We start from the raw sequence: 17,920 nt of genomic DNA, 5'->3' as shown, positions 1-17,920 counted from the left end.
ACGCCATGTGTTTAATTTTTGAAACAAAGAAACGTGTTTATTGATATATTGTGTGAAAACTATGACATAAAAACATTTTTAATGCTGCTAATCTGATGTTTTCTCACATTTTAACATATTCTAATACCGGTTACTACTCACTTCATGGAGATAACATGCAAAAAAAAACAAAAACAAACCTTTTTGTTTAAAAAAACCAACAACTGTTAATTACAGTACAATAACAATAACAAGCAATTGATTTACACTCAGACATACAGTATTACTGCAGATTAGTTTTATCAAGAATAGCAAAGTTACAGTGATGGTATGAATTGCAGTGTATGAGATGATGCTTAAGCGTCCACTGTGTTGGCTGATATGAAACTAAAACAACAAAATCCATGAATATACAAGAGAACAGGTGTAGAATAGCTGTCCACTGTAGTGACCAGTATGCATGAAAGGGTTAAAAAGTAGTGTGAGCCACAGTTAGGCTACGAATACTTTGGAGCATCTCATGATTTAGTACATAACTTTTATGAGTGTTGTGTGGAAACAAAATAAACTTTGAGAAGCATAGGAAACATCATGACTTTTAAAAATACCACCTTTTTTTAAACGTTTAGAGGATTGTGGATTTTCAGTCAAGGGGGTGAAGATGATAGATTTTAAAGACAGATTTATGTTAATGCTGTCGGGGCGATGTTGTTATGTACCTAAGAAGAAAACAAACAGATACTCAAAGTCATGTGTTCCAGCTAATATCCTTCTGAGACCCAGAAAAGTGACAGTTTTAGCTTTTTTACATTAAACAGTCGTCTTGATCGAAATCTGCATAATGCAACAATTTTTCAGATACATTTTTAAAAATATTTTTATTTCTTTTTTAATGGAATGTCCTTTGCAATGGACAGCATTTTTTAAGTAAAACTGTGAAACTTGTCCCTTATAGGGGACAAAAATGCATTGCAGGGTCTCAGGAGGATATCAGGCTGTTAAATGAGTCAGGCGTGGTTGTCAGATCTGAATAACTTACGTGTGTCTATTGACTTACTTATCTGTTTCATAAAGCTACTCTCACTGTATGACATATGTCTGAAATGGTTGATGTCTTGTATTTATATTGTATATTCAAGGTTCCTACACATTTTTCAAGGTTAAATTCAAGCACTTTTAAGGGTCATTTTCACCTTATCACTGAGGTCAAATACATATTTACCGGAATGCATATACTCATGATAATTTTTTCACTTTTATTCATACATTGTATTATGGCATAAACATCAAAAATTATATTTCATAATAGCAAGAAGTTTAGGAATTAAAGGGAAAAAAGGGAAGCCACTTGGCATCCCTCACGTATACTCCCACTGAGCTAAAGAGTAAGATAAAAATATACCTAGATTCGACCTGAGAACACCCAATAATTTTCTTTTTTGACATGAAGTTTTATTTTTCTAAATGTATCATCTCTCTTTAAGTAGCTTTGGTTTGCCATCTAACCTGGCACAGTTAATATGGTTGCAAGAAAATGTGAACCCTTCGGAATTACCTACATTTCTACATAAATTGGTCAGAAAATGGGATCTGATCTTTATCTAAGTCGCAAGAATAGACAGTCTGCTTAACCCTAGAACGGCAAACGTATCATATTTGATACATGGGTTTTGAAGCCTTCTATATGATCAGTGTGATTTTTTTTTTTTTTGAAAACCTGATGTACACAATTAGATACATACAATACACAGATAATCCACCAGGGGGGAGGAATTCATTCACCAGAGGCCTTTTCAGTGACACTACAAGACTGTCATTAGTGAGGAAGGAGGAAGAATTTAGACAATTTTGAAAAGGAATTACCAATTTGTTAGACATGTTTGTGTTATATTATGTTTTGTTTGTTCAAAAATAGTAATATTTGAGCACTGAGACCTGATGTATCAAATATGATACAAAACTGAAACTCATACATGGAAATTGATATTTGACTAAAACAAAAAAACATTTTTGGTTGTTCAGAAGGACCAGTTTCAAAGAAGTGGAATTTTCTGTCAATGATTTAATGGTTCATGCTTTACAGGATTAAACTAATACCTCACAAACAATTACATGTTTTCATGTTTTTATTGAACACAACATGTAATCATTCACAGTATAGGGTGGAAAAAGTATGTGAACCCTTGGGCTAATGACTTCTCCAAGAGCTAATCACAGTCAGTGGTCAGTCAACCTGGAGTCCAATCAATGAGACGAGATTGGAGACGTTGATTAAAGCTGTCCTGTCCTATAAAAAACACAGCAGTTTTGAATTTGCTATTCTTAAAAAGCATGCCTCACAGAAAAGAGCTCTCAGAAGACCTACAATTAAGAACTGTTGACTTGCATAAAGCTGGAAAGGGTTACAAAAGTATCTCTAAAAGTCTCGATGTTAATCAGTTCACGGTTAGACAAAGCGTCTATAAATGGAGAAAGTTCAGCACTGCACGGAGTGGCTGTCCTGTAAAGATGACTGCAAGAGCACAGTGCAGAATGTTCAGTGAGGTGACAAAGAATCCTAGAGTGTCAGGTAAAGACTTACAGAAATCTCTGGCACATGTAAAGTGCTATATAAATAAACTATGATAGATTGATGGCAACACCTCTGTTGACAAATCTACGAAAACATTAAACAAGAATGGAGTTCATGGGAGGACACCAGGGTAGAAGCCACTGCTGTCCAAAAAAACCCCATTGCGGCTGGCTGTGCCTTCTGTCCGACAGTTGGAGCTTAACAGAGGGTGGGTGATGCAACAGGACAACGACCCAAAGCACAGCAGTAAATCAAGAACAGAGTGGCTTCAACAGAAGAAAATACACCGTCTGGAGTGGCCCAGTCAGAGTCCTAATCTCAACCTGATTGAGATGATATGGCGTGACCTCAAGAAAGCGATTCACACCAGACGTCCCAAGAATATTGCTGAACTGAAGCTGTTTTTGAAAGAGGAATGGTCCCAAATTCCTCCTGATCATTGTGCAGGTCTGATCTGCAACTACAGGAAACATTTGGTTGTGGATATTGTTGCCAAAGGAGGGTCAACCAGTTCTTAAATCCAAGGGTTCACATACTTTTTCCACCCTGTACTGTGAATGTTTACATGTTGCGTTCAATAAAAACATGAAATTGTTTGTGAGGTATTACTTTAAGCAGACTGTGTTTGTCTTTTCTTGTGACTTAGATGAAGATCAGATCGCATTTTACGATCAATTTATGCAGATATTTAGGTAATTCCAAAGTGTTCACATTACTTTTTCTTGCAACTGTATTAAACATAAATAACTAAATTACATTAGTTATAATTGGAAGCATTTTCAAGCACTTCAACTCAAATTCAAGCACTTTTCCAACCTTGAACACACAACATTGAAATGCAAGCACTTTCAACAATTTCTAGCACTTGTACGAACCCTGCATATTGTGTATTCACTCCCTGAACTAAATTGGAGACTGCTAAACTGACTTGCCAGAGGGACGGACTGACGGACGGATAGGTCTGTCTATAGCCACTTTTACATAGAGATCCCCGAAAAAAGGTGAGATGGTGATCCCATCTTTTTTCCATCATTGACCGATTTCCACAGCCAAGCCAAACGAATAACAGAGGTGAGACAGGCTGTTCTTTTACACAGCGGACCTGTATTCCAGAATCAAAGGGACAGTGACACAGCGTATAGTGTGACGAATAACTTGCGCGTCGGAAATACCCAGAGCATAGCGGTGTTGCTAACCTCTCCAGAGTCTTTCACCTTTCAACGAATGTTAGCATGGATAGAGTCCTCCGCCTGAAGTGACAACAGCTCAGGGATCTCAGCGTCTCCCCACTTCAACATCTTTCTGGTCACGTTGATATGTTTGTTTACTGTACAAAGCCCGCACTCATTTTTAAATCCCCTTGACGCAGTGGTTGCACAGGCAATGTGTCATCAAAACGACACCTAAGTTGTGGAACAAGAGGTGTTCCTTTTATATAGCATTCAGGAACCATGATTCCACCTTTATCACGGCTCTGTTACTACCTCCAGAGGTGTTCCAGAGGTGGGACCAAATGATCCCACCATGTCATTTACACAAACATTGTTCCGGAATAAAGGTGAAATATTCCCATAACAGAAGTGCTGTGAAAAAGGGGCTAATGAAACAGCTTCATCTGTCAAAAAATATGAAAACGACGGCATCTGTATTAGGCCTTAAAGGGGTCATATTTTGCTAAACCCACTTTTATTAGTCTTTGGTTCATTTATTTGTGTATTTGGACCCTAATAGTTCAAAAAGTCTGAATTTGAACCCTCCAGGTGCTGCAAAGCTATCTTTATAGTCACTTTGGCAAAAATCAAGTGGATTTCTACAACCTGTTTCAGTTCCTTCTTAATTTGTTCCGTCTCTAACTAGTTACGTCATGGTATTTGCACATAAAAGGTCAAGACTTCCAACAAACATTTCTCCGAGTACGACATAATTGTTTGTCAGCAGCAGTGGTTGTAGTCCATACTGAAAATATGACCAAACTTCGAGCCGATTACTTAAAATGTTCAGTTGTTGGTTGAACACGACAGAGCAGCACTGTCAACAACCTGGAGGGGGTGGGGCATGAAGTGGCTCATGTGCATTTAAAGGGCCAGCGCTCAAAATGACCTTTCTGGTGTCATTACTCAGAAATAGGGTTGAAGATGGAACTGTGGAGTTGAATTAATGAAGAATTCAGACCCAAGCAGAGCATTTACAGTTCATGTAGACCACAGGGAAATGTTTTAAAATGCATAATCCCATTTAAAAAAGCAAAATATTACTCCTTTAAAGACGACATCAGTATTTCACGGTGCTGTCACCTACCCGTTATCCAGTCCGTTCTGGCCCAGCTTCTTTCCCATATCTCCAACCACGACACCAGGCAGAGCCAGCAGTGTCTTAGGATCTCTCACCTGTACCACAGCGAAAACAGAATTGACACATCGTTCTAAAATTACCAAGGAATGTATGCTAGCATTTTACTTGCATGTGTATTAAAAAAGATGGATGCCATTTTATTAAGAGATATTACGAAATCGGCACAAGTTCAATTCTGAATTTTAGAACTCGCAATTTATGTTTTCTTAATACGTTAAGTGTATTTTTTAGAAACTCAGCAAAATGGGGCAGCAGGTGCAACATATCTTGTTGACTAAAGCCCAAAGGGATGTTCCTTTAAAAAAAGTACATATATGCAGATACATAGTGAAAAGAAAAAGACAAATATAGAGTAGGTTGCCTCATTATTGACACATTAAAACACACACACAAAGATCAAACACACCAACCTCTAGTTTTGTTATACACTCTCAGACTCTTCTCTTATGTAAGTGTTAGTGGTTTTAAATGTAACAGTATCATGTGACATCAGATAAGAACCATATAATAATATGATAATATAATCATAATCTGATAATGAATAACACCCTCAGGGGTCAGAGTCGTACCGGAACGACGAAGGAGTGCAGGCCGTGGCACACCTGGTCAGGGGTGTAGAGCTGAGCGAAAACCACTGCATGGGTGGCGTTCTTACCCAGGTTTCCCACCCAGAACTTCGCTGCCTCGAAGTCTGGAGAGTGGATCACGAACTCCTACAGGGGAAGAGGTTTAATGTCTGAGGGCAACAGCACTGAGCAGCAATTCATTTCCTCATTCATTCATTCATTCATTCATTCATTCATTCATTCACATGTTTATTTAAAACCAGCTACCTGCTCATCTTTTTACTGTGTATATGATAAGTATATTTTTTGTAGATGTAGCCTTGAATACCCCATCCACAATATTGTAAAAGTAAAACAGGTATTTTTCGCTACGTCTGGTCCACACGTTAATAGTGACTTAATTAAGATTTACCTATCTCTACGTGTGTGTATGTGTGTGTGTGTATGAGAGAGAGAGAGAGAGAGAGAGAGAGAGAGAGAGAGAGAACAGTGAGGACACTTGACCTTGACCAACACTTATGTAATGTAACTTGTCACTATTGCTTAACTTTATGACTTTATGACGTATCATGGGTAAAAATATTACATAAAACAAGAAAAGTACTCAGAGCACAGACCTCCGCCAAGACAGACCCCCCCCCCCCCCCCCCCCCCCCCCCGATCACCACCAAAGTGTAATCATTTCTTCCTTGTGCCAGTATCAACATTTCCTGAAAATTTCCTGAAAATCCATCCATAACTTTTTGAGTTATCTTGCTAACAAACAAACAAACACGCACACACGCAAACACACAAAGCAAAGTGATCACAATACCTCCTGGCAGAGGTAACAAATCTAGTGTGTACATTTTCTAACATAGGGAGAAAATATCTGTTTAAAATATCTGCATTGTTGCTGACATTCACTACAAACAAAAAGTTAAGGATATTTTCCATTTTGGGGCTATTTTTTGTGTGTGAACTGAATTGATACATATTTTTTTACTGACCAGACATAGTTTTATATACAAATGGCAAAAATGATTAAAAAAAAAAAAAAAAAAAAAAGAAATATCCTCAACTTTTTATTTGTAATGTACGTGATGATCTATAAATCAATAACTTCGCCATGATCAGAGGGAAAATTACAAAATAGACGTAGCTCAAACCAATTACAGCTTCTACGGGATCAACAGTGAACTACATTTAGAGATTAAAATGTGATTACCAAACACTGACATATGAATGAAGTTTAAAAAAAAATGCACTCCATTGCCAGAAATTTGACAATTTTCCACTCTGAATCCAGTAAAAGACACTGATGTTACTGTACCTGCATTGAATTCAATGATATTTTTACAAATGGACAAAAAATGGAATAAGTGGACTGATTACAGAACCCAGAATGGTGAAAGGACTGAATAATGTGAATGTAGTGTTTGTGTAGTTTGTTTGTTTGCTTTTTGTTGTTTTTGCTGACTGTGTCCATAAAATTAAAAAAAAAACTTAAATGAAAAAAAAAAAAAAAATCTATTGAATGGATTGAATTGTATCGATACAAACATTCAATAACCGATGCATCTTGATATCATTCCAAAATTTTCATTCACTCGCAGCTTCTCCACCGGTGCGCTCAGATCATGCAGGTTATGCACATCATCTTCCCATCCCTAGTGTGTGTGTGTGTGTGTGTGTGTGTGTGTGTGTGTGTGTCTGTCCTGACCTGGGTGGAGGGATCGTATGTGGCCGTTGTCCTCATGGCTCTGGTGTTGCTGCCATGACTGAGCTCCGTCAGTGCAAAGCATCCAAATGTCTACAACCAGATACGAGCAGTTATTGGTACTGAGGTCATGGTGTTGTCCAAAAGCTGTGATTTGAGAAAAACTATAAAGTAAAGCCTTTGTGAATTGCAGGTTAAGGTTATTGCAACAACTCAAAACCTCTTTTCAAAATGTGTTATTTAACTTTTAGGGTTCATACACATTTTTGAAGGTCAGATTCAGGCACTTTTCAGGATCGTTTTCAAATTTTTCCAGTACAGTATCTTATTGTTGGGGTAAAATACAGATCTACAGGAATACATACACTCATAATTTATTTATTTTTCTCACTTTTGATCACAGTGATGTACATTGTATTATTCTATAAACATCTAAAATTATGTTTCATAATAGCATTAAGTTTAGAAATTAAAGGAGACAGGGTTGCCAGTCTTTACCTGAAATTATTTTCCAGGATATTTTCAGCTGCTACAGAGACAAGTTATCATGTTGCACACTAATCCATTCCCCCTCATTCTTTGGAAGTGTTCTTTTCTATAGTTGTAACTTGCATTTACCCAGATTGTTTCTATATGTATTACTCAGACATCTGATGTGCAGTCTATGGCTATAATTTATCTATGAAAAATAATTATGACAAATGTGTCATAGAATAATGCAAACACACCCACAGCTTACAGTGTAGCACTTCATTAGCCTGACAAACTGGAGTCACAATGTTCAACTGGACAATTCCCAACTCAACTTTCTCCTCTCTCTTACTTTCTCTCCTGCCCTTTCTCTAAAAATATTTGTATACTTTCAATAAATCACTGAAAAACAATTGCCTAATCATCTCAGTTTAGACACAAAAGGTCACAAGACAGAGGGAGGATAAATAATTTTCCAGGATAACTTAATCGTTTCCAGGACATTTGACCTTTTTTCTCATTTTCCATGTCTTCCATGACTGGAATATTGGTCAGTTATTTTTCAGGTTTTCCAGGATGTGTGGGAACCCCGAGGAGAACACAAAGTTTTATCCAAAAAAAGGGAAGCCACTTGGTGCTCTTCAAGCTCCGAGCCAAAGATTAAGATACAAATGTACCTGGAGTCAACCTGAGAACACCTGCTAATTTTATTTTTTGGCATAAAGTTTAATTTTTCAAAAGATATTGCCTTTCTGTAAGTAGCTTTGGCTTGCCATCTAACCTGGCAGAGTTAATATTAAAAATAAATCACATCACAGAGTTATAATTTTAAGCACTTTCAAACATTTCAACTAAAATTCAAGAACTTTTCAGACCTTGAAAACACAACATTGAAATTCAAGCATTTTCAAGGATTTCAAGCACCCGTACGAACCCTGAACTTTGCAGGTGAGGATTGCTGGACAACAAGTGGATGAAGTAGAGTATAAACACCTTTCACTAATCTCTGCCTGAAACCATAAAACACCTCCACTGGCCGTTCTAATACTCTCTGTGTGTTCATACTGAGCACAGGAAGTGGTTGAGGTTGAGGTTTAACACAGTGTAAACCACTACTATGTCTTAAGTGCAACTGCAGCTACAAGCGAGGTGATCATTTCAAAAAAATAAAACATATTAATATTCTGTTGAGGCTAAAATACAAATACAGTCTCTATACAATTAAAGAGAGTGTGTGGAATGGTGTTAAAATCTTACCGTCATGTCGTCAGTGCTTTCAACAAATTTGTTGTGTCTTTTGGACCCTGAGCTGGCAATAGTTGATCCAAACATCTGAAAAACACAAAATGAATTAAAAGACTGTAACGTAAAATATGAAGGCAAATTCTATTGGTTTTATGTTGCTGTGTTATATCAGTTAAAGGTGCAATAGGTCATGTTTGCACTAGTTTGTGTGATGTTGGACGTTACTCCTCTGGGTAGAATTCAGTGTACAGGTGGTTAATATGGCAGCAGGTAATTGTGACAGGTAGAGAAGGTGATTTTTTAAAAATGATTTAGATTAGATTAGATTAGATTAGTGTAGCCGCATGACGGTGGAGTGAGTGAACAGAGTCGAAAACAGAATTATAAATTATATTATCTTCCTCTCCGTGTCAAACCAAATTCCTGAACAACCATGCTGATTGGTTGGTTAGCAGGTCAGTGCACGGACATCCTCTGCAAATGACATTTACGAAGACAGATGATCTTAAGGAATGAGCCTAATGGACTTGGTGTTTACACTTAGTCGACTTTGTCCTCTCAACATCTGTGTTTTATTATGTTGCTCATCCAGAGGTGAAGATGAACCCAGAAACAAACAAAGGACTGAATGACAAAATCACTATATGTGCCATGTTAATAATGTATTACATTATGCGTTAATGTTGATTAACTCAGCACGCTAACTCTTTTATGCACGTAATACTTAAGCCATTTGCCTGAGCTGTGGTTTCACATATGTGTGTCCTGATCATGTTCACAGTGAATTATGTGAAAGTAAGAGTATCACTGCTTATAGCATGTCTGAATAATCATGCTATTATTTTACTGATGCTTAAGTGAGGTTACAGGTGATATATAAAGTTGAAGTGATCTTATTTAAGGATCTTATTTAAGGATGCAAAGTTTTCTTACAAGTCTGCACACTGTCCTCTCCCCCTCTGTCTTCCTAAGAGGGAAGAGAAACGTGATACTTTGAGATATGCAAACAACTCGTTAAATATGCATGAGGTAGGCTGGTTTCCCTCCGAAACGGACAAAGAAGGCAACGCCCCAAGGCATCGATGACTCATCAATATGCACGAGGAAGGCGTGCCGAGTTGGTTTTCGGACAGAATATAAAAGTAAATGAAACCAACTTTTCAACAGAGTCTTTTCATCTCCTGGGCTCTCACCTACAGCAAAGAGCTGTTACTATCTTCTTCGCTCTCAGAACTTCACAAAGAGCTGTTCCACCTTCTAAGCTCCCCAAGAGCTGTTCCATCTTCGCTGTTCTCCACTTCTCCTGGCGAGCTTTCCAGAACCAGCCGCCAGAGCCAGCTGTGAACCTCCTCCAGCCATCAGAACTTCAGACCTCCAGACCTTCAGGCCTCCAGCGCAAGCACGTCGCTTCACAGCCGGTTCCTGCTTCGAACTACGTCAGAAGACTTCATCCATCCGCCGTCAAGGCCTCTCCAGCCTGCATCCTTCAGAAGGCCTCTAACTTGTAAGAAAACTTGCTCCTGATTTATCTGAGTTGGTTTTATTCCAATTTAAGTAGGTTTACCGCAACATAACCTCACTAACGTTAGAATACCTTGAATATAGCCATCTGCCAACTTAATCTACGTATTCTCCTGTCCATAATCTCCTGCTCCTTTTATCGTATTTGTCTCTTGTCTCTATGTTATTTGTGTGTCTTAGCTTAGTTAATAAATTATTTATATGTGTATAAATCCATTGCCTCAGTTGTGCTTGTGTACTGTATTCACACTTGGGTTCACTGTGCAGTCCACGAACTATCACCTTTGCAAGATTTCTAAATTATTGTTTTGGGTTGATTTAAGTTTAAGCTTAGTTATAAATCTATAATTAAATTAATCAATAAATCAACACTCAATTAATAAATAATTTGGTATCCTATTCTTGCTACATTAGATTAGATTAGATTAGATTAGATTAGATTAGATTAGATTAGATTAGATAGCAATTTATTCATCCTATGGGCAGAACCCTAAAGACACTGAGGTTCCAATAGCAGCACAACACCGAATACACAAACAAAAAAAACCACAAGAAAACAGCAATAAAATAATTACAAAAAACAGAAGTGAAAAATTACAGCTACACATTGGAAAGTAGAAGTAGTAGAGTAGTAATAATAGCTTATTATGCTATAATATTATGACATAATATTATAGCATACACAATATGTATATGCAATGCATGCATATATAGTCAAATCATAACAAAGTGAAAGTTATGTGACAACAGTAATACTAGTCATGATAGTTTTGTCATAATAGTAATCATAATAGTTTGGGATTTTCGTTACAGTCTAGTTTTATTTAGTTTTGACTTTTTTTCTCTTATTCATTTAGTTTTAATTAGTTTTCAGAGCAGGTTTGCTAGTTTTTATTAGTTTTCAGTTTTTTTCTAAATGCTTATAGTTTAGTTTTAGTTTTCTCATATCTTTTATCTTCCTCGCTGTCATATTCAAATAAATCCCATACAGGACTCTGCTGCTTTCTCCCAGCTTTAGTCTCCATGTTTCCAGGTAGAGTGGGGACGAGAAGCTGACTCTAAATGGCAAGTGATGAGATGTGACAGACCGTGAAGCGCTGTACGGTGCTGCCAGCTAAAATTGCTTGGGCGAAATAAATCGATTTCATATCAATCCGACATTGACAAAGACGAAAACGAAGGGAAGTTTATCCATAATTTTTATATGTTTTAGTTAGTTTTGTAAGCACACAATACAGTTTCAGTTAGTTATTGTTTTTTCTTTTAATTATAGTTTTTCATTCATTCATTCATTCATTCAAGCTTTATTCAGGACACAGAAACTAGGTCCATAGGATAAGATAAAAAAAAACAAAACATACACAATAATAAAGAAAAGAAATAGCATAAATCCATACATTACTTATACATAAAGGCTAGTTCGCCAGTGAGACCCCATTTTAAATGTAACCCTACAGAACTAATCTTGTTTATCTCTTATTTATTTCAGTTAAGGAAAATGCTTTTTCAATTCTAGTTCTCATCATTTTGTTAATGATAATAACCTTGCTAGTCATAACAATGACATACAAATAATATAAGTATATAGGTAAAAATAACAATAATAATAATAGGAAGAAGAAGCGGTGAGAGAACTAAATTACCAACAGTAAGAACACAAACATTACACACTGGAATAAACAATATTGCACCAAAAAACTGCACAGATAATACTAATTTTAAGTTAAAACTATTCTATTGGAATCAAATAAGCAGAAACAGACATTTGTGTGACGATTAACCACCAACTATGTTTTCATCGGCATGACAGTCCCGGAGTAAGGTCCAATCAACACCAACAAAAGACAACCGAAATCCAAATCAGCTGAATATTTGACTCAGTTTCTTCGGTTTTTCATGTCGCGCTCTCTCCACTGCTACGAATCACACCAACTTACCCCTTTGTTGAGGAAGAATTTGGTTGCTACGGCCCAGTCATACATGCCCAGACAGTCATTCAGGACAACACCCTTCCAGGGGTTGGACATCACCTCTTCTTTTCTCAGTAAGTCATAGCAGAACAGCTGCTTCACCCTGTGGATGAGTTTTATGTACAGATATGACATGGGAGCTGATAAAATACTTATATAGGAAAGCTACTGAATATTAAATAAATTGTACTGTTGTCATCCACACACTTGAACTTTGAGTACATCATACCTGAGAAATGTCAGCTCTCTCATCTTCTCAATTGGGATATCTTCACCTGGTTGACGAGCGTACAGAGGATCATTCTCCAACACCTTGAACACTTTTTCCTGCAGCATAGAGAGAGAAGGTCATGTTCAGGGTACGTATCATATAAGGACACCAAGTACATTTAGTATATTACTCTTTATTTGCGTATTTTGTGAAATAACACTGGGACACAGCCTCATGGGGGTTGAATTTTCATGAACGTTTCTATTACATTTTCTTTAGTGTTTTATTTATGAGGAACAATCTTTCAGCATTTACATGGGTTTGGTGGATGTTCACTTTTAGGAAAATTTGATTGATTGAATGATTCATACTAGCACAAGACCATATAATATGACATGGTGAAAAATCCAAGAAGGGATGAACACTGTTACAAAGCAGTGTAATTGTTTATGCTAATATTTCCTGAGGATTATCCAGGGGTCCAGGGGTGCTTCTAGGGTCACCAATGAAACATCAATCCAGGAGACCAAGGTTAGCATTTACATTCTGAAAGCAGACTGCAACTCAGAACAAGATGATGTCGCCATAGTGACTAAAGGTCAGGTAGTGTGACAGGGGCTGGAGGACTTTTCGTTACCTGTTGCCATGTTGCAACCCTCGTGACCTCAAATATATCTTTGAGGTGCTTCAAAAAATTACCACGGAATAACACTTTCCACAAAAGCTCAAGCACTCAACAACAGACTATGAATTTTAAAGACAGAGTGTGTAGAGTTTGCATCTCCTCCCCATGGGTTCCCCCCGGGTCCTCCGGCTTCCACCCAGCGTCCAAGGACATACGCTTAATAGGTTGAAAGGTTCATCTAAATTGGTGTGAACAGGTGCAGGTTAGTCCTTCCCATGTCCATCAGACTATATAACAGTTTGCAGTAATCCCCCCACCCCCCTTCACACCACATGCAACCACAATGTAAATATTTAACTCAAAATTTATCTAAATATTTATCTTTTTTTTTCTCTTTATATTTCATTTTTCACTTTTGTTTGCTTTTCTACCTGTCTCTTCTCTGCACTTGCTTGTTGTACGTTGCTGCTGTTAACTGCAAAATTTCCCCATGATAGGAAAAATAAAGTCTTATCTATCTTATTTTATGTCAGCCCTGTGATAACCTGGTAACACACCCTGGTTGTACTTCGTTCTTGGCCTGACGATAGCTGGTAGAGGCTCTAGCACTCCCACGACCCTCTCAAGGATGAGGCAGTTCAGACAATGAAAACCTTTTTTCTTGTATAACATGAAAGAAATTGAACAAAAATATAATATGTAAGGAGAAAGTGAAAAAAATCATGTGAGTGTAGCAGATCATTAACACAAACATGGTTTTTATTATGTTACCATTTTGTGGAACCACTGTCAATGATTTTATCATGCTAGTTAAAAAGATTTTTTTTCACTGTATGCTGCTTCAAAACATCCACACAGAGAATTTAAATTAGGGGTTTCAAACATGCGGGCCGGGGGCCAGAGGTTCCAATCCGGCCCGTGGGATGAATTTGCAAAGTGCAAAAATTCCACAGTCAAGGCTGTCGAACTCATTTTAGTTCAGGTTCCACATACAGACCAATAGGATCTCAAGTAAAATAATAACAGCATAATAACCTACAAAAAATAATGACTCCATATTTTCTTCTTGGTTTGATGTGAAAAAAATAATATAACCCTATACCTATAAATAATGACAACTTCAAATACCAGTCTTTGTTTTAGTGCAAAAAAATAACATTAAATTATGAGAATATTTACATTTACAAACTATCCTGTAACAATAAAATGTGAATAATCTGAACAAATATGAACAACCTGAAATGTCTACAGAAAATTAAGCACAATTTGAACCATTTTCTTCCTGTTACTCAGTGTTTAGTGTATTTGTAGATCCGATCCATAACGCACATGTATAAATGATAAGTTGAGGTAGAATATTGTTAAAATTGCACTTATTTTTCTTAAGAAATTTCAGTTTCTTCTGGTTATTCACATCTTTTTTGTTTGGATAGTTTATAAAAGTAAGTATTTTCATAATTTAATGATTTTTTTTCACTATAACAAAGACAAAAATTTGGAGTTGTCATTATTTATATGTTATTATGCTTTTATTTTACCGGTCTGGCCCACCTGACATCAAATTGGGTTGAATGTGGCCCCTGAAAGAAAATGAGTTTGAGACCCCTGATCTAAATTGTTTAATGTTTTGCATTTCTGAGCATTCAATTAGGCCTCACATCAAGTTTTATATAGAGTTTTAAAGTGTCCTCTGAGAGTTTTTTTTTTTTTTATATGCATATATACAGTTCACACTGGGAGATAGAACAAATGAATGTGCTTCTATACATGACTAACTTTTATTAGCTTTCTCTTCTGTGCAGTTTCAACTTACATTTTGGCTTATCTACATCACAGTTTGAAGTAAATCATTTCATGTTGTTGAGGCAAAACTGTTATTCCATACTTAATCCACAGATGTGCTTCAGCACCAGTTCCATACAGAGATCATGTAACAGTGACAGCTACCTTGTATTCTAGGATGTCTTTTCCATCGATGAAATAGAGCATCTCCTTCCAGTTGAAAGAGGCTTTTTTCCTGTACAAATCCAGCGGACCACTGGGGAGGTCTGGGATGTCAGGGTCCATCTTGGGGTGTTCAGGCTGAACTGGGTCAGCATGTAGTGCCATTGGGTACTATAGGAATAAGAGAGACAATTACTTAGGAGCGGTCGTGGGTCTAAAATGGTGTGTTCGCAACATTATAACCACATTAACCCTGAGTTTAATCTCCTTGTAAATAATTACATTTCTGTCATTAAAGGCAAATAGCAGCTGAGGGAAGTACTGTATCTTAAAAAAAAATGGTTCCAAGCACAACAAACCCCACCCCTTGCACATATTGTAGCTTATTTTGGCATCGATCCAGCTGATGTCATCAGGTCTATGTATGTGCTGATGTCAACATGTCAAATGCCTCTATATATATGCCAAGTTTGAAGTAAATTGAAACGAAATTGATGTTAGTATAGACATTTAAAATTTTGCACATCATAAGTAACTGGGAGGAAAAAAAGATCTAAAAAAAAATGTATAAAAAATTTTAACGTTGACCTACTTTTCCGAAAATGCAATCACATCTTTTCCAGGTCACTGGCAAACTATTAACACAGTTTGGTATGTATTCAACCAATACTTTAGCTGCTACAGACATTTGAAATTTTGCCCATTACAAGAAAATGGGGAAAAAAACGATTTGGAAAATTCATAAAAAACCTGAACTTTGACCTACTGTTCCCAAAGTGTAATGAGATCTATTCTGGGTCACTGGCAATAAATAGACCAAATATAGTATGAATTCAACCAATAGTTTTGCTGCTACAGTTTTAACAAACAAACAAACCAAACCAAAAAACAATACCCCTTGCCTCCCCTTCGGAAGGTGGGGTAATAAAAAACAGAAATGTACACTACCAGCAGAATTAAGTCATACATTTTCTTGAAATAAAACAAGTCCAGCAACATTTAATAACCTGGGGGCAAATTAAACAATCCTCACCTATTAAACTGTACCAGCACTTAAGTCCTCTTTGAAACAGTTACTGTAACATTAAAATATAAAGTAAAAATGTATAACAAAAATTGAAACATAAATGTATTTTTGTCATACGAAGTGACCTTTGTAGTTCTGGTCCGTACATACTGAGGTCTGTACATACAAAAACTGTCTACTACGACTACTACTACTACTAATATTACTACTACTACTACTACTACTAATACTACTAATTGTCATATCAGTCCCCGGACTTTTACTTGTTTTGTCTGTCTTGTGTGTCATTTCCTGTTTTATTTTGTTAAGTTTCCCTCATGTGTCATGTTTGGTGTCTTTACTTCCCTTCCCTGATTGTTTCCACCTGCTCTGATTACCTGACTCCTCCCTGATTGTCTCCACCTGTGTCCAATTGTCTTCCCGCCCTCTTGTGTATTTAAACCCTGTGTTTTCCCCTGTTCTGTGCCAGTTCGTTTTCCTCCTTTTTGGTGTGATTACTTACCAGCGTTTTTGGATCCTGCCTGTCTGTCTGCCTGTTGTGACCCGTTTTGCCCTTCGACCACCGACTCTGCCTGATCCTCGTCTGACTTCGACCTGGTTTGTCCTCCACACCTGAGTATTCGCCTGACCCCTGTCTGTTCATCCGCCTCAGTGACCTAGCCTGTTTTCGACCTTCTGCCTGGACTATCCTGCCTAACCCCAATGTACGTTTGCCTGTCTGCCTGTCCTCCCGTGTATGACCTGGTCTGTCCCCTGACTCTCCTTTGCTTTCTCCTAGTCAGGTTCCTCTCTTGTGCTCCCGACCTGGGCTGTAAAGTGGTTCACTTGGAATCTGAAGCCGAGATGATTCCCCAACACAGTCCCGCTGAAGAATTATCCATTACTTTCCTGTGTGAACCAATTACTCTGACTGTATTTAATAAATCCCCTTTAACTGTATTCCTGTCTGAGGGTCTTGCATCTGGGTTCAGTTCACGTACCATCAGTCTTAACAGTACGAACTGGCCAGAAATGAACCCAGCAGACCTAGACCAGGTCAGGGGAGGCTGTCCGTTTGCAGGGGCAACGGCTGGGGGGGCATGAAGTAGTGTTACACTCCATGGTGGATCAGATGACCCAGCTGGCTCTTCGGGTCTCTAGGCTCACCCGTACCCAGGCTTCCGCCTCCTCCCAGCTGGTCGAACCCGTGGCTCCTGTTCTGTCTGTTCAGCCTCCGGACGTACCTAATATTCCTCCACCGAATAAATATGCAGGTAATCCTGAGACCTGTAGAAATTTTTTCACTCAAATCCAGTTAATTTTTGAGGCTCAGCCACATCGCTTTTCCTGTGACTCTGCTAAAGTAGCATACGTGGCTAGTCTGCTGGAAGGGCCCCTTTAAGTTATTTCAACGCCCTTTTAGAACAAGAGTCTCCGCTGACACGTTCTTTTGACAGTCTGTGTGCCGAACTCAAACGTGTCTATGACCACCCCATTCAGGGCCAGCAGGCTGGTCTGCAGCTCATGAGGCTGAGGCAGGGGGGGTGAACTATAAGACAATATGTTTGTGATTTCCGATCTCTGGCAGTTGAATCAGGCTGGAACGAGCAAGCTTTAATAACTGCCTTTCAGTCGGGTCTCCACCGTTCCATCGGCCGTGAGATGGCGCTCCGTCAGGAGTTAAGGACCCTGGATGATGTCATCGAGGCGGCCATCCAGACCTCCGACCAGATGACCTTCTGGAACGCAGAACCATCGC

The 17,920-nt window shown here is 37.9% G+C and overlaps 1 protein-coding gene across 1 annotated transcript in view; it reads right to left on the bottom strand.

Annotated features, from left to right (window-relative positions):
• Positions 1-17,920, bottom strand: part of acox3 (acyl-CoA oxidase 3, pristanoyl) — a 53,349-nt gene that overhangs the window by 29,586 nt on the left and 5,843 nt on the right. Inside the window, exons 2-8 of the mRNA XM_030162738.1 lie at positions 15,159-15,326; positions 12,605-12,702; positions 12,343-12,478; positions 8,897-8,971; positions 7,172-7,261; positions 5,473-5,616; positions 4,850-4,938 (exon numbers count right to left, since the gene is read on the bottom strand). Coding sequence (XP_030018598.1) covers positions 4,850-4,938; positions 5,473-5,616; positions 7,172-7,261; positions 8,897-8,971; positions 12,343-12,478; positions 12,605-12,702; positions 15,159-15,320 — 794 coding nt within the window. The 5' untranslated portion in view covers positions 15,321-15,326. The remainder of the gene's footprint in view (positions 1-4,849; positions 4,939-5,472; positions 5,617-7,171; positions 7,262-8,896; positions 8,972-12,342; positions 12,479-12,604; positions 12,703-15,158; positions 15,327-17,920) is intronic.

Source organism: Sphaeramia orbicularis, chromosome 18, assembly GCF_902148855.1.
Source record: "Sphaeramia orbicularis chromosome 18, fSphaOr1.1, whole genome shotgun sequence".
NCBI classification, from domain to species: Eukaryota; Metazoa; Chordata; class Actinopteri; order Kurtiformes; family Apogonidae; genus Sphaeramia; species Sphaeramia orbicularis.
This window is presented reverse-complemented; position numbering and strand designations above follow the sequence as displayed.